The sequence below is a fragment of the Anolis carolinensis genome, chromosome 2 (genome assembly GCF_035594765.1).
Source record: "Anolis carolinensis isolate JA03-04 chromosome 2, rAnoCar3.1.pri, whole genome shotgun sequence".
Lineage (NCBI taxonomy): Eukaryota > Metazoa > Chordata > Lepidosauria > Squamata > Dactyloidae > Anolis > Anolis carolinensis.
The window spans coordinates 89757351-89782761 of NC_085842.1; the positions used below are offsets into that span (position 1 = coordinate 89757351).

Sequence of the window (25411 nt, forward strand, 5' to 3'; positions counted from 1 at the left end):
CTCCAGGTGTTTTGGACTTCAACTCCCACAATTTGCCTGAACTAGCAAATACATGTAAACAAAATACAGTATACAAAACTGCAAAATAATGTCAAGCTAAAACCCCAAAGCTTTAGAAAACAAAAAAAGTTTTAAATTGAGATGGAAAAACAAAGGAAGGGACAGTTTGCAAAAGTACAGAGATGCAATTCTGAAGAAACTGAGTATAGATCTTCCTCTAACCTTTGCATTTTCCATCAGTTCTCTGCTAGATCTCCAAACCATAATATAAAGACACTTGAACTTGGAATGACTGCCAAAGCAAAAAAGCAGACAAGCGGTTGTGTCTGACCTAGGCTGTTATCAATCATTCCTGTCACAAGTTACAGGAAGAAATTGACAGGACAAAGGAAAAATCTGATAAAGATGCTACAATTGCTACTTTGCTGAAAATTTTTTCAGTTACAGCATATCTCAAGAGGAATTCAGCCAGCTTTGCACCACTTTGGCTACCCAGCTAAGACAACTTATTTCCAGCCCTCTATGGGCCCTTCCACATAGTCATATAACCCAGAATATCAAGACAGAAAATCACACAATAACTGCTTTGAACTGGGTTATCTGAGTCCACACTGCCATATATTCCAGTTCAAAGCAGAAAATGTGGCATTTTATTCAGCTGTGTGGTAGGGGCCAAATTTTCCACTAGACTTCTTGTGTTTTAAAGATCCCTAGTGATGATATATCAATTTTAGGAGAAATCTCTCCTAGCTTATTTATCCCAATGAACTAAACCTTAATCCCACACAATGTAATAGAGCTGCAAAACTGATCCAAATGTGGAGTGAACTTAGCAGTCCTAATAGGTACCAGTAAAAAAAGCCAACTGTAAAAGCAAGGGTAGTCATATTGGACATAAAACAAAATCCAAAATCTAGATTCAGGAAATACCTCTTTTAGACCAAACGAAAAGGAGTGCCAAATAGTTGTTTTGAATTGTAACATTCCTGGAAGAAAGCTTGTCCAGAAATAACAAAAACAGACAGGCAGGCAATTAGAACCTACTTGGTTACAAAATAAATCCAATGCAGCAATAAAACCAACTGCAGCAGAATAAAGATGAAAATCAACAGGGTGCCAAAACTTGAAACCCACCAGTTGTCTTCTCCTCTAAACCTGAAAGAACTCAGAGAAGCCATCAAGCGATGTAAGACTGGTAAAGCACCTGGCCTAGATGACCTGATGATGGAGCAAATCAAACACTTGGGGGCCAAAGCTGAAAACTGGCTTTTGAAATTCTACAATCAATGCCTGGCACACAAACAGATTCCCAGAGCATGGAGGAAAACTAAGATCATTGCCATCTTAAAACCTGGTAAAGATGCCTCCAATGCCAGGAACTATCGACCAATCTCCCTCTTATGTCATCTATATAAAGTCTATGAGAGGATGCTATTAAATCGACTAGGACCTGTTATCGAACTCAAGCTTATTGCACAACAAGCAGGTTTCAGACCAGGGAAAAACTGTACAGGTCAAATTCTTCATCTGACTGAACATATCGAGGAAGGCTATGAGAAAGGATGCATTACGGGAACAGTCTTTGTGGACCTTACGGCAGCCTATGACACGGGGCAACATAGAAAAATGCTGCATAAAGTCTACCATATCACCCGGGACTTTGACTTTACAAAAACTGTCCAGACCCTCTTAGAAAACCGCAGGTTCTATGTGGAGTTTCAGGGCCAGAAAAGCAGATGGAGGAGGCAAAAGAATGGTTTACCCCAAGGCAGCGTTCTTGCACCAACCTTATTTAATATCTTCACGAACGATCAGCCACAACCACCACTCACAACGAGCTTTATATATGCTGATGACCTTGGCCTTACAACACAAGCAAAAGATTTTGAAACAGTTGAAAAGCAACTCACCAATGCCTTGAAAGATCTCTCCAGCTACTACAGAGAGAACCACCTGAAGCCTAACCCTGCCAAGACACAAGTGTGTGCTTTCCACCTACGTAACAGCGAAGCCAACAGGAAACTGAAAGTTACTTGGGAAGGCCAAGAGCTCGAACACTGTTTCCATCCTAAATACCTTGGTGTCACCTTAGACCGAACACTAACATATAGGAAACACTACATGAACACCAAGCACAAAGTAGCTGCACGCAATAACATCCTGCGGAAACTGACTGGCAGCACATGGGGAGCAGACCCACAAGTAATAAGAACATCAGCCCTGGCCTTGTCTTTCTCAACTGCAGAGTATGCCTGTCCTGTTTGGCACAAGTCTGCCCATGCAAAGCAGGTGGACATAGCACTGAATGAAACATGCAGAATCATCACGGGATGCCTTAAACCTACGCCTGTTAATAAACTCTACAAGTTAGCTGGCATTGCCCCTCCTGATGTGCGACGGGAAGTTGCTGCTAACGGTGAGAGAAAAAAGGTCGAACATTGTGAAAGCCACCCACTGCATGGCTATCACCCTCCTCCCACCAGACTCAAATCAAGGAAGGGCTTCATGAGAACCACCACTCCTCTTGATGTTCCTCCAGCAGCAGCAAGGGTGTCTCTCTGGGCAGCTAAACCTGGCAATTCTAACTGGATGGCCCCCCAAGAGGGTCTTCCTCCAGGGGCAAACCAAGAATGGGCAACTTGGAAGTCCCTGAACAGACTCAGAAGTGAAGTGGGCAGATCAAAAGACAACTTGGCAAGGTGGCACTACCTGGAGGAATCCTCCACCTTGTGTGACTGTGGAGCTGAACAAACAACTCAGCACATGTATGCTTGCCCACAATGCCCTGCCTCATGTACGGAGGAGGAGCTGTTTAAAGCTACAGACAATGCGGTTGCTGTTGCCCGCTTTTGGTCCAAAACTATTTAGTTGCTTGTGATTTCTTTCCCCCCCCCCCCCCCATTATTTGAAATGTATTTGTTGTACAATGCTTTTGACACGAAATAAAAACAAAATAAATTATTAAAAAAATTCTTGCTAGGGTCTTCTTTACTTCAGTATGATTCAAGAATGACAACAGACCAGGCAAATTCAGGTTGCTCCCTATTTAAAACATAAAGTAAGCTATCCCTAACTGGATTTTTATAAGCACATCACATATATTGGGTTCTACATGGAGGACTGAAAAATTATTATGGTTTATTCCTAACAATACTTAGGGGTGAGGATTTTCCACCTCCATCATTATCAGACTGCCATTCTCACCAGCTTTACTCAACATGGGCAATGGGTAGAAATGGTGGGAATTGTAATCCAACAGCATCTGGAGGGCTGCATAATTTCCACCTCTGCTTCACATGTGACATTACTAAAAACAAAGGTCAGAAAAACCAAAAGCAAGATACACTGAAGGCTAGACCGCATGATGCATGGGGACAAATATGTAAATTAAGAAGCTGGTGAAATGCCAAAGAGGAAGCTAGACAAAACTAAGCAAACTACAAAGGATGTCATGACAAACCAAAATTATGTGCAGAGGAAGAAAAATATTGTATGACAGCTCATAAGATTAGAATGAAAAATCATCAGTGGTGTGTGATAACTTTAGCATAAAATATAAGAACTGACAGATCTCAAGTAGCCAAGGATGATTCCTTAAACAAATGTTCATGTTGTTAAGAGGTAAATTTGAAAAATGGTATTGTCATTGACATCAGCTTTGGATTTTATTCTTGAAGGAAACATGAAGTAATAACACTATAATGAAATTGACTTTTTTGAGTGTTCACACTGGTGTCTGCATGGAAGGATAATAAAAGAAAATGGTAATAAAATAACAACCCCACATATGGAAAGGACACAAAAAAGGACTTTCAGTATGGAAATGTGATAATTTTCTTTAAATATAATAATAATAATAATAATAATAATAATAATAATAATAATAATAATAATAATGGTGATCGGTGGTGATCGGCACATTGGTTACCGTGCCAAAAGATCTCAGCCGGCATTTGGAAACAATAGACATTGACAAAATTACGATCTGCCAACTGCAAAAAGCCACCCTACTGGGATCTGCATGCATCATCTGAAAATACATCACGCAGTCCTAGACACTTGGGAAGTGTTCGACTTGTGATTTTGTGATACGAAATCCAGCATATCTATCTTGTTTGCTGTGTCATATAAATAATAATAATAATAATAATAATAATAATAATAACAACAACAACAACAACAACAACTAGAACTGACAGCTGGCACAAAAAAACTTTGCATGGAAAGTTCCTTGACAAAATGAAGGAAAAGCTGATAAGGAGAAGACCTGGCTGTGGCTCACGAATGGGACCCTGAAGGAGGAGACAGAAGGCCTGATCCTTGCAGCCCAGGAGCAAGCCATCAGAACAAATGCAATTATGGCCAAATCACCTGATGACCCAAAATGCAGACTGTGCAAGGAAGCTGACAAACCAGTGATCATATCCTCAGCTGCTGTAAGAAAATCGCACTGACTGACTACAAACAGAGGCACAACTATGTGGCCCAAATGATTCACTGGAACTTATGCCTCAAGTACCACCGCCCTGCAGTAAAGAACTGGTACGATCAAAAACCTGAAAAGATAATGGAAAATGAATACGCAAAGATACTGTGGAAACAATAGACATTGACAAAATTATGATCTGCCAACTGCAAAAGGCCACCCTACTAGGATCTGCGTGCATCATCCGAAAATACATCACACAGTCCTAGACACTTGGGAAGTGTTCGACTTGTGATACGAAATCAAGCATATCTATCTTGTTTGCTGTGTCAGACTATGTCGTTGTGTCAATAATAATAATAATATACTTTTTTGCACTTCACCCTATACACAAAATAAGGACTTGTGGAAATGTGATAATTTTCTTTAAATATAACAACAACAACAATAACAACAACAACAACATACTTTTTTGCATTTCTCCCTATCTCCCCGAAGGGACTCAGGACAAATTCTAGCACACACAAACACAAGGGCAAACATTCAATACCTAGAAACAACCATAACACAGATAAAGATAAAGGCATCCCCTTCCGGTTCTGGTGGGTGGTGCTCATCTCCAGCTCTGGGTGGTGGTGCTCATCTCCATTTCTAAGCTGAAGAGCCTGTGTTGTCTGTAGATGCCTCCTAGGTCATGTGGCCGGCATGACTGCATGGAGCGCCATTACCTTCCCTCTGAAGCGGTACCCATTGATTTACTCACATTTGCATGTTTTCAAACTGCTAGGTTGGCAGAAGCTGGGACTAACAACGAGAGCTCACTCCATCCTGCGGATTCGAACTACCGATTTCGGACAACAAGTTCTGCAGATCAGTGGTTTAACCCGTTGTGCCATCACTACTAAAGGGTCATATACATAATGCACCTGGAGACAAAGCAAAACTGTTTCTTGGGAGGTCTGCAATATTTGCAACCACCACTAAAAAGATCCTGCCAGGTAAATATCAAGGTAAGTGGGTGAACATGGAGAAGTGTCTTTGAAACTGAGGATCATTTAAAGATTTGTAGACTTAAATACCCTAAGGCAGGCCTCCTCAACCTGCGGTCCTCCAGGTGTTTTGGCCTCCAAATCCCAGAATTCCTGAACAAGCTGACTAGGGCTTCTCGGAGTTGGGATATATTATGAGGCAAGTCAATTAGTGAGGTTACTAGAATTTGAATTGGAAGGGTAAAAAAAATGGGTGCAAATAGAAAAGGAAGCAAATAATTGGCAAAAGGGAACATCAATGGGAGAGAGAATAGATAGAAAAGACCTAAAGAACATAAAAGCAGGCCCTTGCTTAACAATGTTGTCAATCTGGAAAAAATGGCAAACTAAATTACAAATAAATAAAATTGACCCTTTCCCATTAGAAACATTGGAAAATAAGGACAAGACATTTAGGAATATAATTAAGGCACTGAAGGAAAATGGTATTAAAAGGATTGGGGACCTTATGGACCCCAATGGAGAAATATTAAAGTGGGATAAAATAAGAGATACAGTAGAGTCTCACTTATCCAACACTCGCTTATCCAACGTTCTGGATTATCCAATGCATTTTTGTAGTCAATATTTTCAATACATCGTGATATTTTGGTGCTAAATTCGTAAATACAGTAATTACTACATAGCATTACTGCGTCTTGAACTACTTTTTCTGTCAAATTTGTTGTCTAACATGATGTTTTGGTGCTTAATTTGTAAAATCATAACCTAATTTGATGTTTAATAGGCTTTTCCTTAATCTCTCCTTATTATCCAACATATTCGCTTATCCAATGTTCTGCCAGCCCGTTTACGTTGGATAAGTGAGACTCTACTGTAAATGTGGCCAAGGGAACTGGATCGCATGGTTAGGTCTGTCCAGTAAAGCCCAGGCCATGAAAAGAAGAGAAGCAGGTGAAACCCCCCTGGATAGAATAATTAGAGGGAAATTAGAAATAGATAAAGGAATGATGGGCTATGGTATGATGAACTAATTACATTAACGCATAATACGAAAGCAACGCTTATAGAGAATTGGAAAGAGGAGAAACTAATCGGGTCTTGGATCGATAATAGTCATAAAATTAATCATATAAGGATCAAAGAAACACAAAGGAAAATAATCTCAAAATGGTATAGAACCCCCCTCCAATTAGCTCATATAACGGGAAGTACCTCGAACAAATGTTGGCACAAATGTGGGGGAACAGGTTCATTCTCCCACATGAGGTGGGACTGTAGAAAAATTCAAATCTTTTATAGTAAAATTAGAAAAGAAATGGAAGAAATAATAGGGAAAGAATATGGGACAAAGCCAGATTTATGTCCCTCACAATAATAGTAAGGGACGATAACAATAATTGGACCGAGATTCTAAAATATATGACAGCCGCAATACAAGCCAAAATAGCCCGAGGATGGAGGGATGAGACAAAATGGGATGTAGAAACTTGGTGGTCTTATATATCAGAATATATAATTAATGATTTTATTAATCAAAGGAAAAGAAAATATACAAATAGTCTAAAAGAAGAAGACTGGTTCAGGAAATGGTCAGTCCTAATCGACAAAATAGATGGAGATGAAAGATACACCACCTTGAACCAGGTGTTCCACACGATTAAAATGATACAATGACAATATATTGAATTGCTGTTCAAAGGAGGAGGGGGAACGAGGGGAGGGCAGGGGGGTGGGAGATACATTCCAAAGGATCGTTTAAAATGTAATTTAAGCATTAGTTACTTTTGGTATTATGTATATTGAAATAAGACATGCATCGCAAAAATATTGTTAATTGTTGGAATGTAATTTTTTTTAAAAACAATTAAAACATTTTTTTAAAAAAAAGAAGAGACCTGCTAAAGGCACCAGAACAGTGGTTCTCAACCTGTAGTCCCCAGGTGTTTTGGCCAACAACTTCCAGAAATCCCAGCCAGTTTACCAGCTGTTAGGATTTCTGGGAGTTGAAGGCTAAAACATCTGGAGACCCACAGACTGAGAACCACTGCACCAGAACCTATCTAAACCTGAAAGCTAAACTGGGTCAGCCCAAGTTATTTGTTGCACGGGAGGTGGTGTAGAATACATACTACACTGTTGAATTAAGGCAGTTTGCCACTATTTTAACTGCCGTGGTTCCATGAAGTCCTGGGAGTTGGACTCTGACAAGCTCTTCGGCCTTCTCTGCCCAAAGTGCTGGTGTTTCGCCAAACATCCTTAGTTAGAGAACAAGCAAGACCTTGTAAAACTACAATTCCCATACTTCCATAGCATATATGGGAGTTGTAGTTGGGTGAGGCACAAACACTCTGTGACAGAAAAGGCTGAAGACCCTGTCAAATTACGACGCCTCTATGATTCTACAGCTTTGAGTCAAGGCCATTAAAGTGCACTCATTTTACAATGTAAATGCCCTTGTCATAAAATAGTGTCAGTTTGATAAAAAGGTTATTTTCGGGTTCTGAGGGGAGGGATATTGTCAAGCCCTGGAAGCTTCAAAGTGTGGATATGGAGGGACAGCTCTGTTGACTCAATTTTGAGTCTTGTTTTTAAATGTTTATTCGTCAAAATGTGAATTTTAGTTGTGTGATGCCTAATTTGCTGTAATTGTTTACAGCTTGGCTATGTTCACAACAGCTTACCACCACTGGTTGATGTCCTGAGTTTTACGTATTGAGTCTGAGTTGATGTTTTTATATGATTATGTGTTTTATTTTATTGTATTTTATATTGTGCTTAATTTTACATTGGTTTTTAGGCACTTGTACCATCGGTAAGCCGCCCCAAGTCCCTTTGGTGAGACGGTGGAGGGATATAAGAATAAAATTGTTGTTGTTGTTGTTGTTTTTATTATTAATATTCATTACTGTCTGATGTTGATGTCTAATATGTTATTATTTGATTTATGGTTTGTTTATTTGTTTTTTTGGTCACACTTTACAGCATTGACTGTTTGTAGCTGTATGTTGTGAACCACCCTGAGTCCCCATTGGGGAGATAGGGCAGGATAGAAATAAAGTTTATTATTATTATTATTATTATTATTATTATTATATTGACGCCCAAGTAGCCTCACTCTTGCCTGGTGACCTAGGCCCCGGCTACACTGCCATATAATCCAGAATATCAAAGCAGATAATCCACAATATCTGCTTTGAACTGGATTATATGAGTCTTCAGTTCAATGCAGATATCCAGTTCAAAGCAGATTATGTGATTTATGTGTTTTAGCAATGTTGTGACCTGCCTCCAGCTGTGAGGAGAGGCAGGTAAGAAATAACATTATTATTATTATTATTATTTGGATTTCCTATGGAAGTGTAGGAACCTTAAAACCTCCGCTTCCAAACCCCGCTTGGCACTTCAGAGCCAAATAGAAAACTAACAGGTGCCTGCGCCTCTTTTCGGCGAAGCAAGGCAAAGATGATGATGCTTAGGTTGCTATGAGTTTTCCTGGCTGTAGAGCCATCCTTCAGAAGCATTTTCTCTTGACGTTTTGCCCACATCTATGGCAGGCATCCTCAGAGGTTGTGAGGTATATTGGAAACTAGGCAGATGAGGTTTATGTATCTGTGGAAGGTCAAAGGTGGGAGAAAGAACTCTTGTCTGTGTGAATGTTGCAACTGGTCACCTTGATTAGCATTGAAAAGCTTTGCAGCTACAAGGCCTGGCTGATTCCTGCCTGGGGGATGTTTCTTTATATCCCGCTTTATTCTCCAACAAGGAGACTCACCGCGGCTTACATTAAAAGCCTTTCAGTACAGTTTGAAATCTACAAATATACAAACATGGCGTGCCTGACTAGCCGGCAAACGCTGAGGTAACGGGCAGCGGAAAGTAAGAGACCCTTCCCCCGGGAGCAGAGCCAGAGCGGAAGCGCCTCCATCTTGACTGCGGGCAAGCACTCACCAGGGGCTCCTGCGGGCACGGAGCCTTGGCCGGGACGGACGACAAATAAATGATATCGTCCGCGTCCATGCTGGTCTCTCGCCGTGGTTCCGCCCACTAGGAGGCGTGGCTGGCTCAGGGTGGGGGCGGGGCCAAAGAAGGTGCCCTCTGGCGCTTCTTTTGAAGAAGCGGTAGCTGTCGGTATCTGTGTGCCCGAAGAGAAAGGGATGCCTCTCGGCACGATAGGATTTGAGCCAATGGGTTCAAAATATAAACAAGGAGATTGGGGCAAAACATTTCAGAACTTGCTGATGGTAACAGTTGCTTGATACCTCAGAAGGTATATAGAAGGTTCTCAGCCTGTGGGTCCCCAGATGTTTTGGCCTTCAACTCCCAGAAATCCCAACAGCTGGTAAACTGGCTGGGACTTCTGGGAGTTGTAGGCCAAAGTACCTGAGGACCCACAGGTTGAGAACCACTCAACCAGGTGTTTTGGACTTCAGCTCCCACAATTCCTAAACTGGCTGGGATTTCTGGGAGATGAAATCAAAAATACCTGGAAGACCAAAGGTTGGGTACCACCAGGACTGTAGCCGGGCCGGGGAGGGGGGTAGAGGTTCAAGCCCCCTCCCACGAAATTTTTCAGGCTTTTTTAAAAAAAAAAAACCCGGATTACTCATGAATGTTAACTGATTAACCAAATCCCCATGAAGTTTATCGATGGAGCCTGATTTCTAAATTATTTCGCGTTCATGATTCGCTAAAAAAAAAAAATCAACCCCCCCAACTTTTTTTTCTGGCTATGATCCTGGGCACCACTAATATACACTAGAACAGGCCTGGGCAAACTTCGGCCCTCCGGGTGTTTTGGACTCCAACTCCCACATTTCCTAACAGCCTACCCAAGTCCAACGCACCTGGGGGGGGGGCGAAGTTTCCCCAGGCCTGCTGTAGAATTAATGCAGTTCGACACCACTGGCTCAACGCAATCACGGGAGTTGTAATTTCGCAAGGCCTTTAGCCTTCTCTGCTAGAGAGGGCTGCGTGCCTCACCAAACTACATCTCCCATGATTCCACAGCATTGGGCCATGGCAGTTCAAGCGGTGTCAAACAGCATTCCTTCGAGGAGGCAGGCATAGTTCATGCTCAAAGCACCACGCCACTGCGGTTCTTCCTCAGCCTGCTAAACCTGGGGATGAGGAGAGGCCCGGGGTGGGATATAGGCGCAACTTGCCCACTCCAGGGGAAGGAACAAACGCGAGCCGTGACGTCATGGACGTGCACCCTTTCTGCCTGCCCCGGAAGCGGAAGCTGCAAGGGCGGAGCGACGGGCTTCCGGTGGGGTTGCCATGGCGGCGCCGTCTCCCTATGTCCAGGCCATGCAGGAGCTCTTCCGTGCCAACACACGCAGCCGCGAGTTCCCCGCCCACGGCGCCAAGGTCCACTCCGTGGCCTGGAGCTGCTGCGGCCGCCGCCTGGCCTCCGGCTCCTTCGACAAGACCGCCAGCGTCTTCGTGCTCGACAAAGACCGCCTGGTAAGTGGCAGGGGAATGTGGCCCGCGCCGTCCAAAAGCGCCCTCGGATTTGTTCTATCCCGGACAGTTTTCATCGCAACTTGATTGGAGGTTTCTTAGGCCCCGTCTACACGGTCCTGTTTAAATCACATTCAAGCAGGCAAGACAACGAACTCCCACCAAAGCGCATGAAAGAAAGCCCTTAATGCGCGTTACTGCTCTGTAGTCTGTATAATTGCCATCCGGGCCTCAAAACTGGTCACAGGATCTATGCTAAGTAATCACATATGCTTTAAAACCACTTACTTCCATACTGCGTTAAATGGTCCGTGTAGATATTCCTTGTGCTATAGCAGGCATGGGCAAACTTCAGCCCTCCAGGTGTTTTGGACTTCAACTCCCATAATTCCTAACAGCCGGTAGGTAGGCTGTTAGGAATTGTGGGAGTGGAAGTTCAAAACAGCCGGTAGGTAGGCTGTTAGGAATTGTGGGAGTGGAAGTTCAAAAAGCTTGCCCATGCCTGTGCTATAGGATATGGCTGAATGAAATTCATAATGACATTGGTGTGGTAAATTTCAAAGTTATGTGCATGTTGGTCTGGAATGTCATTACACTTGGGGCACCTCTGAGACTGAGGGTGCATCTGCACTGTAGAATGAATGCAGTTTGACACCACTCTTAACTGCCCTGGGTCAGGATCATGGGAGTTACAGTTTTACAAGGTCTTTAGCCCTCTGCCAAAGACTGCTGGGTGCCTCACCAAACTACAACTCCAAGGATTACACAGCATTGAGCCATGGCAATTATAGGGGTGTTAAACTGCATTCATTGTATATATTCTGGAAATTTAATAAAATTCCTGCATTCAACTTGGTAAATGCATCCTGAAAGAACAAAGTTGATAGTATTGTCTTTTGTAAATAGGGACTACATCTACACTTCAGAATTAATGCCCCTTGACACCACTGAACTGCCATGACTCAATGCTGTGGAATCCTGAGAGTTGTAGTTTTACAAGGTTTTTTAGCCTTCTCTGCCAAAGCTTGGATCGAGCTTGGATTGTCACCTTGATGTGGTGCTGGGGCTTGAGTGCCTCGATGAAGCTATGAGCTATACCGTGCAGGGCCACCCAAAACAGGATGGTCATGGCAGAGAGGTCAGACCAAGCACAATCCCTGAGGAAGGTAATGGCAACCCACCCCAGTATTCTTGCCATGAAAACTATATGGATCAGTACAACCAGAGAAATGTCGGTATACCATCGGAAGCTAGGACCCCCAGGTCGGAAGATAGTCAAAATGCTACTGGGGAGGAGCAGTGGACTAGTCCAAGTACCCCCAGATGTGATGACGCAGTTAGCTCAAAGCCGAAAGGAAGGCTAACGGCCAATGGTGCTGGAGGTGAAGGATGAATCCGATGTTCTAGAGATCAACACACTATAGGAACCTGGAATGTAAGATCTATGAGCCAGGGCAAACTGGATGTGTTATTGGTGAGATGTCAAGATTAAAGATAGACATTCTGGGAGTCAGTGAACTGAAATGGACTGGAATGGGCCACTTCACAAAAGATGACCACCAGATCATCTACTGCGGACAAGAGGAACACCGAAGAAATGGAGTAGCCTTCATAGTTAATAATAAAGTTGCGAAAGCAGTGATTGGATACAACCCAAAAAATGATAGAATGATCTCAATTCGAGTTAAAGGCAAGCTATTTAACATCACAGTGATTCAAACATACGCCCCAACCACAGCTGCTGAAGAAGTTTTGCCAGGAAAACTCAATGTGCATAACAAACACTCTCTTCCAACAACCTAAAAGACGGCTTTACACATGGACTTCACTAGATGGTCAACACCGAAATCAGATTGACTGCATCCTTTGCAGCCAAAGGTGGCGGGCATCCACCCAGTCGGTGAAAACAAGACCTGGAGCTGACTGTAGTTCAGATCACGAACTTCTTATTACAAAATTTACAATCAGACTAAAGAGAATGGGGAAAATACACAGACCAATTAGATATGATCTCACAAATATTCCCAGTGAATATGCAGTGGAGGTGAAGAATAGATTTCAGGGACTAGATTTAATAAATAGAGTCCCAGAAGAACTATGGACAGAAGAACTATGGACAGAAGTTCAGGAGGCAGCAACAAAGTACGTCCCAAAGAAAAAGAAAACTAAGAAGGCAAGATGGTTGTTGAGACACTGGAAGTAGCCCAAGAAAGAAGGAAGGTGAAAGGAAACAGCGATAGGGGGAGCTACGCCCAATTAAATGCACAATTCCAGAGGTTAGCCAGGAGAGACAAGGAACTATTTTTGAACAAGCAATGCATGGAAGTGGAAGAAGACAATAGGATAGGAAGGACAAGAAACCTCTTCCAGAAAATCAGAAACATCGGAGGCAAATTTCAGGCAAAAATGGGCATGATCAAAAACAAAGATGGCAGGGACCTAACAGAAGCTGAAGAGATCAAGAATAGGTGGCGAGAATATACAGAAGATCTGTATAGGAAGGATAATAATAGCGGATAGAGGATAGCTTTGACAGTGTGGTGAGTGAATTAGAACCAGACATCCTGAGGAGTGAGGTTGAATGGGCCTTAAGAAGCATTGCTAACAACAAGGCAGCAGGAGACGACGGGATCCCAGCTGAGCTGTTTAAAATCTTGGAAGGTGATGTTGTCAAGGTGATGCATGCCATATGCCAGCAAATATGGAAAAGACAAGATTGGCCATCAGATTGGAAAAAATCAATTTATATCCCCATACCAAAAAAGGGAAACGCTAAAGAATTCTCAAACTTCCGTACAGTGGCACTTATTTCCCATGCCAGTAAGGTAATGCTCAAGATTCTACAAGGCAGACTCCAGCAATACATGGAGCGAGAGTTGCCAGATGTCCAAGCTGGGTTCAGAAAAGGCAGAGGAACGAGAGACCAAATTGCCAATATCTGCTGGATAATGGAGGAAGCCAGGGAGTGTCAGAAAACATCTACTTCTGCTTTATTGACTATTCTAAAGCCTTCGACTGTGTTGATCATAATAAACTATGTCATGTTCTTGGTGGTATGGGGATACCAAGTCACCTTGTCTGTCTCCTGAGAAATCTGTATAAAGACCAAGTAGCCACAGTAAGAACAGATCACGGAACAACAGACTGGTTCAAGCTTGGGAACCAATCTGCATACTTTCACCCTCCCTATTCAACTTGTATGCAGAACACATCATGCGACATGCGGGGCTTGAGGAATCCAAGGCTGGAGTTAAAATTGCTGGAAGAAACATTAACAACCTTAGGTATGCAGATGATACCACTCTGATGGCTGAAAGCGAGGAGGAGCTGAGGAGCCTTATCACCAAGGTGAAAGAAGAAAGTGCAAAAGCTGGGTTGCAGTTAAATGTCAAGAAAACCAAGATCATGGCAACTACACCTATTGATAACTGGCAAATAGAGGGAGAAAACGTGGAGGCAGTGACAGACTTTATATTTCTAGGCGCGAAGATCACTGCAGATGCAGACTGCAGCCAGGAAATCAGAAGACGTTTACTTCTTGGGAGTAGAGCAATGGCCAACCTTGACAAAATAGTGAAGAGCAGAGAATCACACTGGCAACGAAGGTCCGCATAGTCAAAGCAATGGTATTCCCCATAGTAACCTATGGTTGCGAGAGCTGGACCATAAGGAAGGCTGAGTGAAGGAAGATAGACGCTTTTGAACTCTGGTGCTGGAGGAAAATCCTGAGAGTGCCTTGGACCGCAAGAAGATCCAACCAGTCCATCCTCCAGGAAATAATGCCCGGCTGCTCACTGGAGTGAAGGATATTAGAGGCAAAGCTGAAGTATTTTGGCCACATCATGAGGAGACAGGAAAGCTTGGAAAAGATCACGATGCTGGGGGAAAAGGAAGGAAAAAGGAAGAGAGGCCGACCAAGGGCAAGATGGATGGACGGTATCCTTGAAGTGACTGGCTTGACCTTGAAGGAACTGGGGGCAGTGACGACCGACAGGGAGCTCTGGCTGGACTGGTCCATGAGGTCACGAAGAGTCGGAGATGACTAAACCACTGAGCAGCAGCAGCCAAAGAGTGCTGGTGCCTAACCACAAGTTTAATTGCTAGATTAATTGTGAAATGCAAAAGTGTGTGTTTGTGCACACATTTGTATATAATTTATGTGTTATGGCACTAATATGTGCTGTTTTGTAAGTTGTCCCAAATCCCTTTGGGAGATGATGGTGGGATATAAATGAAATTATTAATATTATTATTAACGGTAAGAAATTTAAAACTGTACATCATTTGCCTCTCTAGGTAAAGGAAAGTAATTACCGTGGCCATGGAGATAGTGTGGATCAGTTGTGCTGGCACCCCAGTAATCCTGACTTATTTGTCACAGCATCTGGAGACAAAACCATTCGTATCTGGGATGTCCGCACCACTAAGTGCATTGCCACAGTGAACACCAAAGGTCAGTGGCACTAATCTTAATTGAAGAATATATGTCTTTTACATGATCATGTATGTGGGGTTTAGGGAGAGATTTCTAAAATAAGAAATTAATCCTGAGATGGCATCATTTTTAATAGCAATTTTAACCCATGTAGACCATTCTCGGTGTGGGGGGGGGGGGGGGGCTGGTGGCACAGTGTGTTAAAGCGCTGAGCTTCTGAACTTGTGGATCAAAAGGTCCCAGGTTAAAATCCCGAGAGAGGAATGAGCTCCTGCTGTTAGCCCTACCTCCTGCCAACCTAGGTACCGCTCCGGCGGGAAGTTAACGGCGCTCCATGCAGTCATGTCGGCCACATGACCTTGGAGGTGTCTATGGACAACGCCGCGTCTTCGGCTTAAAAATGGAGATGAGCACCAACCCCCAGAGTCGGTCACGACTGGACTTAACGTCAGGGGAAACCTTTACCTTCTCCTTTATCAGATCTTTCTCTCTGAAACCTGAGCTAAGCTGAAACTGTATTTTACTGTTGTTATGTTTTAGAAATGTTACTTGGACAGAGTTATTGCAGACATAATCTTCTGGGGCTTAAATCTGAAATGCTGTCCCAAGCCCCTGTATCTTCCTGTATTAGTTTACTCAGGTTTTAAAATCCTTCAACGAGAACAATTTGGTAATTTCTCCCTCTTCCTCTCAGAGGTGGCTTCTTGGCTCTCTCTGTCTTTTCCACTGCGGCTTTGTTGCTGTACTTTGTCACAGAACCAGCCTTTGATTTCTGTGTCTTGCATGGCTTTCACACTGGTAGAAACATGGTGTGCTCAGGTTCCCTTTTCTTCCCAGGGGAGAACATTAACATCTGTTGGAGCCCTGATGGTCAGACTATTGCAGTAGGGAACAAAGATGATGTTGTTACCTTCATTGATGCTAAAACTCACCGGTCCAAAGCAGAAGAACAGTTTAAATTTGAGGTGAATGAGATCTCGTGGAACAATGACAACAACATGTTTTTCCTCACCAATGGCAACGGTTGCATCAATATCCTCAGGTACCCTCAGCATGGCCATTTCTAGGCAGCAAGTGAGTTGCCTGTCTTATCTTTTGGCTTAGGAGTGGGGTTGGGGAAAAGGGCTTGCCTTTTGTATCAATCTGCTACATTTCTTATTAGTGTATTGAGATTCTAACTGTCTTTTGCTTCCACTTGTTTTGGGAATATGCTATGATGTTAGATATTAAGCTACAAGCACCTGTATCTTCAGGGACTTTTGGTGAAATTTTTTTCTCATTTTCTGAGCTTCACATTTAAGATCAATACTGTTCAGCAAAGCTCTCATAGCTAGGGAGGAATCCAATGGCATGCATTGTCTAACATATTTCTTACTTTTTTATAGTGTCTTGCACATTAGGGCACAGTATTTTAGGCCCCAATAGTACAGATTAAAACCCTTGCCTTCAGAGATGGTTTTTGACAGGCCTTTGCTTCCTGAAACTAGCTTTATGGAGTCTCAGCTGTCTTTCCCACCCTTCCCCCATCCACTACCACCACCATGCACAAAATCTAGAATATATCCTAATCAGAATGAATATTAATGATCAGATAATGGTAGATGGATTGATAGTTTTCTTCATTTCATCTGTATATTAGTTCTGTATATTAGAACTCCCAGCTTGCCTCACCACTGGTAGTTTTGGAAGACTACATGATTGCCACCTCCTTTTACTACCTTTCCCAGAGAGGAATGTTGGAGAGACATGTTTTTTGTGCAGATAGCAAATGTTTTCCATGTTGAACACTCACTCTTTGGAAAATCTGGTTCTAAGAAATTGCAGAGGCATCCCAATGGAGGGACAAGCAGTTGCTAGAAGAAGTTTGAGCTCCTTTTGATGCTATTGTTTTCCACTGTTCACAATTTTCTTGTGCTAATGCCATTTCTATGGCTTTCCCCCTGTGTCTTAGGCAACGCAACAGAAGCCGTGCTGTGCCATACCAGTTTCTAAATGATAGTTTCTATGTGAAAAGTTGGATAATGTGATAGATTCTCCTTAATTGGGGGTTTTTAAACAGAGATGGGGTGGCCATCTCTCAGAAATGCTTTAGTTGTGTATTCCTGAATAGGAAGAGCCTGGACTAATTTATACTGACTATTTAATGCAGTTTGAAGCTAGCTTCAAACTGTGGCAGCCAGATTCAAGTATACAAAAGCAAGCTCTTAATGTGCATCAGTGGTTTGTGTAATCATCTGTGCCTCAAACTGGTTTCAAGATTTTTAATGCAATCATTGGTACAGTGAAACAACTTTCTTCAATACCAGTTTGATACTGTATTAAGTGGTCAGTGTAGCTGAGCCTAAGCGACTATTAGAATTCACTTCCAGTTCTGTGATTTTGGTTGAAAGGACTATTCTTCAGTTTCTTTCCAACATCATCTCTTTTCTTTTTTCATAGCTACCCAGAACTGAAACCTATTCAGTCAATTAATGCTCATCCCTCAAACTGCATCTGTATCAAATTTGATCCAACGGGCAAGTACTTTGCTACGGGAAGTGCTGATGCACTGGTTAGCCTCTGGGATGTGGATGAGCTTGTGTGTGTGCGATGCTTCTCTAGGTAAGTTGTCTTGATATGTGCTAGGTGCCCTTTTTAAGCACTTGGTGCTGTAGATATTTCTATAGCAATGTTCCCCTGCCATAGATATGTTGGACTGCAACTCTCATTATCCTCAGCAAGCAATACATGGCCAGTAGCTATGAAGGCTGGGATTTATGGGGATTGCAGTCAACTACATTGGGGAGGCCCAAGGCAATACTTGATTACCTAATAAGATTGTAATGTAATACACATTGGAACAAGAAATTCCAACTTTGTTTCTCTGTTGATGTAGTTTGATGTAGGGTGTATTTTCCAGGATAGATGTTAGAATAATTAACATTTCAGTGAATATGTTAACATACTTGGTTCACTGGCAGGGTAAGCTGACTTTTAAATCAAGATAGTTTTAAGTTACTAAAGTAATATCATTGATTTAAATCACATTTTAATTTTTTAATTCACATGTTTTCTGAACAATCAAGCATATTGTAATAGCTAAAACATACTGCTTATGCTAAACTGATACTATCAGCAATTTAAGAGTTATCAGAAATCTTTCTTCATTCAGCTCATGTCTACTGTAGACTTCTTTTCTTAATGATAAATGTATATCTGAATATTTCCTTTGCAAGGATTACAAACAAGATTACTTACCATAATTTGAAAACTTTGGCCAGAATGAAGGATTTGTAATGCATGTACACATGTGTGTCTGTGTAAATGTGTGTGCATATTCTGTATTCCATTGCATAATAGTCACCATCTATATATATATATCAAATGTTATGTTAGTTTTATTTTGGAGTAAATAACAAAGCCACTGAACCAAATTTGGCCACAAAAGACATAGTCACCCAAAATATGTCTTTCAATAAAAAGCAAGAAAAATATAGTCCTAATTAGAGGAAGAGGAAGAACTGTTTTTTCCCATTGCTGCCAGTTAGAAGGGTAAGCTCCGCCCACTTTGTCTCTTAGCAATCCACTTAGCCATTTAATGGCGCCCAGGGCCTCTTCAGTCAGGCCTCTTCTACACTGCCTATAAAATACAGATTATCTGATTTGAACTGGATTATATGGCAGTGTAGACTCAAGGCCCTACCACACACCTATATAACCCTGAATGCCAAGGCAGGATAATCTGCTTTGAACTGGATTATCTTGAGTCCACACTGCCATATAATCCACTTCAGTGTGGATTTTATACAGCTGTGTAGAAGGGGCCTCATATAATCCTGTTCTAAGCAGGTCAACCTTCCTGTTTAAGGAGCTCCACTGGCTACCACTCATTTTCCAGACCCAATTCAAAGTGCTGGTGATCACCTATAAAGCTCGGAACGGTTTGGGACCCATCTACCTTCGGGATCGTCTCTCCCCCTACGAACCTGTACGGTCTCTTCGGTCATTGGGGGAGGCCCTCCTCTCGCTTCCGCCAGCGTCACAAGCGCGGTTGGTGGGTACGAGGGAGAGGGCCTTCTCTTTAGTGGCCCCCCGGTTATGGAATTCCCTGCCTGGGAGATCAGGCAAGCCTCCACCTTGATGGCATTTCGGAAGAGTCTGAAAACTTGGCTTTTCACCCAGGCCTTTGGTTAAGATCACCTTTTTCCATCACAATTATTATGCTCCTCGACCTTTTGCACTGGTCGCTCTTCCCCTGATTCCTGACTGCTTGATATTATTCAGGACTCCTCCCTACCTAATGTGACCTTAAATGATTCTAATGCACTTTATCTATTTACGAATTGGTTACTCATAATGTGCACCTTGCTTATCCACTATTGCAACCTCATTGTTTTTAATTTGATGTTTTAATTCTGTGTTGTGTTTTTTCACCTATTGTGTATATTTTATTATTGGTTTTTGTTTTTCTCCTTTGATGTTTTATATTTTATCATTGCTTGTATTTTGATTTGCTGTAAGCCGCTCCGAGTCCCCTTCGGGGGAGATGGAGGCGGGATATAAATAAAATTATTATTATTAATAAAAGATTATAAATATAATATGAAATAATTACTGTGGTATAATAATACAGAACAATATAATCTCTAAAACCTGGAGAGTAAATAAAGAGCAACACTCTGAAAGCAGGGAAATTGGGAATGCCACAAAGGAAACAATCAGGGCCAGCTAACACTTCTCAACAAAGGATACCCCCAGGCAGGAAGCAGCCAGGCTTTGAAGCTGCAAGGCCATTAAATGCTAATCAAGGTGCCTAATCGCAGCATTCATATTTGTCACACTGAAACTATTAATTGCTATTCAAACTGGCCAACCAAGGATACTGCAAGGTAGAAAGCGGCCAGGCTTGCAAGCAGCAAGGCTATTCAGTGCAATTCAACCTAGCCAACCAAGATGGACCCTTGCCCCCCAATTGGAAGCTGAAGTGATTATCATTGATTGCTATTTTTAGTGTAACATTTTATTTTGTGTAATAATTAGTTTTTATATTATGTTTTGTATGTATTATGTATTGTATGCTGTGTATCACTGTTGTAAACCGCCCTGAGTCCCTTCTGAGAGATAGAGCGGTATATAAATAAAGTTTTATTATTATTATTATTATAATAACCCCCAGGTTATGAAAAACCCCCAGGCTTTGAAGCCACGAAGCTACTCCGTCCCATTCAACATGGCCTAGCAAGGATGCTCTATGTAGAAAGCAGCCAGTCTTTTAAGCTGCAAGACTATTCAGTGCAGTTCAAGCTGGCCAAACAATGATTCCTCTACAAAGAAGTACCCAGGCTTCAAAGCAGCTCTTTGATTGAGGGTGCTACTCCAGCTACTTCAGAAAATGGTCAGGCTTTTAGGCTGCAAGGCTATTCACTGCTATTCCACCTGGCCAACAAATAATTCCCATAAGCCACAGCAACGCGTGGCCGGGCAAAGCTAGTCACATAATATGACCTTATCACACTCACTAAATTCAATGTCTTGGGACACTTCAAGCCTGTTTTGGGGACAGAGCCCCATGTCGGCCATCACACAACATCGTGTGACTTTTGCTATAGGCCCCACCATCAACCGGGGTGGAAGCATCCTCACAACATGGGGAAGAGGGAGGGAGGGAGGGAGAAAGAGGGGAAATAATGTAAAACAGGATACAGGATTATGAAGATAACAAAATGATTACTTTTGATAACCTCAGTCAGTCTGCTATGTATAAGATTAATAAGTAATAATAGGTTAGCTGGTGAAACCAAGGGAAAGTGATTACATGCTTGATCATACTGAGGTATAAATATTCCGTAGTATTCCTGTACTTTCGTATTATGTAAAGAGAAGTCAAGAGTTGGGGGTTCATGGGTGGAAATAGAGAGGTGTTGGGACTGAGGAAAAATATGTGTATTTTGATTGTGGAATATCAAATATTGTATGTTTCTGTGTGTATGTGTGTGTGTGTGTGTGTGTATGTATATGTATGTGTGTGTGTGTGTGTGTGTGTGTGTGTGTGTGTGTATATATATATATATATATATATATATATATATATATCACAATAAAAAACCAACATCGGAGACTTCCTATGTTGTGCTGGCTCTAATGGAGCCAGTACAGATCCTTCCCAAAAGGGTGCCACTTCCCATGTGTGATGGGGAAAGCACTGCTCAGAGGAGCTGCGTACGGGATGACAGATTAGTCCCATCACCCTCTCTTTCCTCCACAAAGCCAGGCGAAACAGGATGCTTCGCCTGGCCTTTATGATAAGGTCATTTGTCGCACTCCCATTTTTTTGGGTCTTGGCTTCAGTATTTTCAAATTTCTTGGATAATAGTCGCATCCTTGATTTACTAGTAGGCAGACTCCATACTGTAAATGCCCATCTGGTTAGAATTTAGAATTCATGGTGGATTGGTTAAAACTATGTAGAACAGAAGGCCAGGTGCACTACGGAAAGAACTGGCTCTGCTAGTTTTGGACAGTTTCCAAAGTCACATTGTCAAGGACCTCTGAACAAACCTCTGAAAATGCTTGCCACAGATGCAGGCAAAACATCAGGAGAGAATGCTACTGAAATATGGCCATACAGTCTGAAAAACTCACAGCAACCCAGTGCTTCAAGCTATGAGACCTTCAACAACACAAGAAAGATTAAAATGTTTAACTATGTAAATTTGTTTTCTGGACACACGTATAAGTTCTGAAGTAGTTTTCAACATAGTCTTATTAAAATGTTGCAGTTTCAGAACAAAGAAAAGGCTTTTTCCCTCACATAATAGTTGGGAAAGTGTGACTATTATATGATGAAATATTATTTATTATTTATTTCCATCATTTCTATCCTCCCCTTCTCACCCGAAGGGACTCAGGTCGGCTTACAAAACTGGCAGAATTCGATGCCAATACACAACAATACAAAAGAATAAAAACATAAGCAGTTAAATACAGATTTAAAACAATACAAAATACTTGAGCCATTCATCCACAAAAAAATATGGTGTATATATGTGTGTATACACATACACACATACAGAATTTATTTACCCAAGGTGTCATAGTTTTCAGTTTTGGCAGCATTACAAAAGGAATAAACATATTTATGGGGAATAGGTCTGTCAACACCTAGGTATTATACCAAAAAGGAACTTGTTTAGATCAGAGGCTTCTGAATTGTGTTTTCTGAAAATAGGATACTAGTTTAAGAGCCCTCATAATCAGTTGTTTTCTCCTCTTACTTTTTCCCCACTTCCATCTTTCAGGCTTGATTGGCCTGTGAGGACATTGAGCTTCAGCCATGATGGGAAAATGCTGGCTTCAGCATCTGAAGACCATTTCATTGATATTGCTGAAGTAGAAACAGGTAATTTGTGCTGTTCCCATTGCCTGTCATGATTATCGTTTGAGCTACAATGAGAAACACAGTTTCTCAGGACAACCTTTGAACAGATTTACTTCTGATGAAATGTACAGTATTAAGATACATTTTAATCACCTGGAGGAAGTAGAGTAGGTTTCTTTTGGCCTAGTTCAAAACAGCCTTAACAGCAGTGTACATCTGTTTTGGGAAAGTACAGGCACATGATCCAGAGGTGGCCTGCAGTGAGGATGTTAAGTTGCTGTGGTTTTCAGAACAAGGTATATAATATAAGAGCTTATGCTATATCCCTGTGATATATTTATATCATTAATTCAAGTTAGATGCTGTTGTAAATAGTTTTAAAAGCTTTTTAACCTTTTAAATCCATTTTAACTTACTAATATGTTTAATATGTTTTAGCTCAATTAAAGTATTTGTATTGTTTTAAACATTTTCATTTGTTTAAATGTTGTTGGCCAGCTACCCTGAGATCGTGATATGGAGAGGAGTATAACTATTTTAGTTCACAAATCAGATATTTCAGAAAATAATACTTCTTAAAATTCGTCCTTGGGCTGATGGTTTTATAAACGAACGTGGGTTGCAAAAGGCAAGGCTAATTGAACTGCCATTGTTTTGTTGCCCTCTAGTTGGACTTCAGCTCCCAGAATTCCTGACCATAGGGCAAGCTGGTTAGGGTTTCTGGGAGTTGGAGGCCCTAATATCTGGAGGGCCACAGGTTGAAGAGGCCTGCTGTAACTATTGCTTTACCTTTTGCTTTGCCTTTCAGGGGAGAAGCTCTGGGAAGTGCAGTGTGAGTCTCCTACCTTCACTGTGGCCTGGCATCCCAAGCGCCCACTGCTGGCCTTCGCCTGTGATGACAAAGATGGGAAATATGACAGCAGCAGGGAAGCTGGCACTGTGAAGCTCTTTGGTCTCCCCAATGACTCCTAACAGGAGATGCCTGTACTGATGACTTGGTATTCTGAGTAGGATGTTCACAAACCACACTTGCTTTGTTCTGTAAGGGGTTTGTTGCCTTTTCTAGAGGAAGAGCAGTACCAGGGCTTGGGTTTTTTTCCCCCAGTAGGCTTTCTTTTTGAAGCTTTTGTATATCGCCCAACCAGAAGGAACAAAAACCGGCTGGCTAAATCCTCATTCACTGTCTAGGAGGGTATTCACAGGTTGTTGTTTCAAAACACAGGGGATGCAGCTGCTGACATACTGGTTAGTTTGTATGCTGTACCTTCCATTAGGAATCCAATCCCTGTCTTCAAGTTACTCAGGGAGGTAGTAGGCAAAAACCTGAAAATCTGGGTTACTGTGTCTTTGTTATCCCCTTGTGTCTTTCTTGGATTACAGAAATATAAGAGTTATGCGGGCATCCAGCAGCCATATTTAGAAACTATCCCTTTCGCCTTGAAGGGATTATTAACTCATCCATTTGAAGGCAATGTGTGAGTCAGTTATATTCTCCTTGCACCTTGGGACAGTGGACGGAGCTGGGATGGGAAATGGGGCTATTTTTATATGATCCTGTTTTTTGTATCTTGGATAACCTTGTTCATATTAATAAATAGAGAACCTTAGTGTACTTTAGTTTTAAAAGTGCAATGCACTGAACTTATCATTAAAAGGACAGAAAATAATGTCACTCTAAGAATCCTAAGTGTGTGTGTTCCTTTTAATCTCTTCTCAAGAATGGCATAATGGAACTGAAAAGTGAAAAGAAGGCCAAACATACTGTTTCTTTTGCCTTGCTGGTGGCTTCCTGGGAAATCTGTTTTACTACTGTGAATCAAGTTGCCACATTAGATGGCCAAAAGCTGCTCCTTGCAGCAGAGGCTTTGCAGAAAGCCCAGCAGTTCTTACATTTTCAAACTAATTATGCTGGGCATGATGAGGGCATGACTTCCTAATTATAATTTCATTGCAGGAATATTAGTGCCTTCACTTCTGCCATTGTTACCCATAAGCTGCCAGTGTTTTAATGCAATTTCTCCCTTGACTGAAGATTCTTTCTACTTTCTCAGTCATTCACAAATGATCCCAGCCAGTTAGAGGTCATCTAGGAACTTGATTTCATGACACAGTGCTTCTTGTTGAATTGGTTATGTACTGACATCAGTGAGAACAAGTTCAAAACTCTTTGCAGAATACTTCTGTGAAAGGACCCTGTCAATCCTCAAAGGAAACAGGTTTTGGTAGTAGGTGACTCCCTCCTTAGAAGAGCAGAAGCCATCATCTCCAGACCGGATGGGATAACGAGAAATATGCTGCCTCCCGGGGGCAAAAATACATCATATCACTCAGAGGCTCACCAGGCTCCTAAAGCCCCATCACCCCCCCCCCCACACACACACACACATGTTGATTCATGTAGGAACCAATGACACTGCTAGGCATACTTTTCAAAAGATCAGAAACGATTTTCAAACTCTTGGAACAAAGCTAAAAATGTATAATGTACATGTGATCTTTTCATCCCTCCTCCCCATTGTAGGACACGGCTCTACAGGGGCCAGAAAAATAGTACAGGTCAATAACTGGCTCAGAAAATGTTTTCAGGAGGAACGCTTTGGCTTCCTCGACCATGGCCTGCTTTTCCAGGAGGAAGGCCTACTGGCAAGGGATGGGGTGCATCTCACACAAGTAGGAAAACACCTTTTTGATCACAGAATCACAAACCTCATCAGGTGCACTTTAAACTAGGTCAGCCGGGG

The 25411-nt window shown here is 42.0% G+C and overlaps 2 protein-coding genes across 2 annotated transcripts in view; one reads left to right on the forward strand and one right to left on the reverse strand.

The window, feature by feature from the left end:
• simc1 (SUMO interacting motifs containing 1) overlaps window positions 1-10596 on the reverse strand; it is a 31013-nt gene extending 20417 nt beyond the window's left edge. The window contains exon 1 of the mRNA XM_062970208.1: window positions 9367-10596. Within this exon, the coding sequence (XP_062826278.1) occupies window positions 9367-9435 (69 nt within the window). The 5' untranslated portion in view covers window positions 9436-10596. The remainder of the gene's footprint in view (window positions 1-9366) is intronic.
• A 56-nt stretch (window positions 10597-10652) lies between these two features.
• Window positions 10653-24351, forward strand: thoc3 (THO complex subunit 3). Its single transcript, XM_062970209.1, has 6 exons — window positions 10653-10881; window positions 15175-15331; window positions 16151-16355; window positions 17753-17914; window positions 22591-22691; window positions 23479-24351. The coding sequence occupies exons 1-6, from the start codon at window positions 10696-10698 to the stop codon at window positions 23640-23642; spliced, it is 975 nt and encodes a 324-aa protein (XP_062826279.1). The 5' UTR covers window positions 10653-10695; the 3' UTR covers window positions 23643-24351.
• Window positions 24352-25411: the final 1060 nt, after the last annotated feature.

Bases quoted from the DNA above. Each gene is read 5' to 3' on its own strand.
- thoc3 (XM_062970209.1), top strand. From the start codon at position 10,696: ATGGCGGCGCCGTCTCCCTATGTCCAGGCCATGCAGGAGCTCTTCCGT. The intron at 10,882-15,174 runs GTAAGTGGCAGG...TTGCCTCTCTAG, and splicing joins TGCTCGACAAAGACCGCCTG to GTAAAGGAAAGTAATTACCG. The intron at 17,915-22,590 runs GTAAGTTGTCTT...TCCATCTTTCAG, and splicing joins TGTGTGCGATGCTTCTCTAG to GCTTGATTGGCCTGTGAGGA.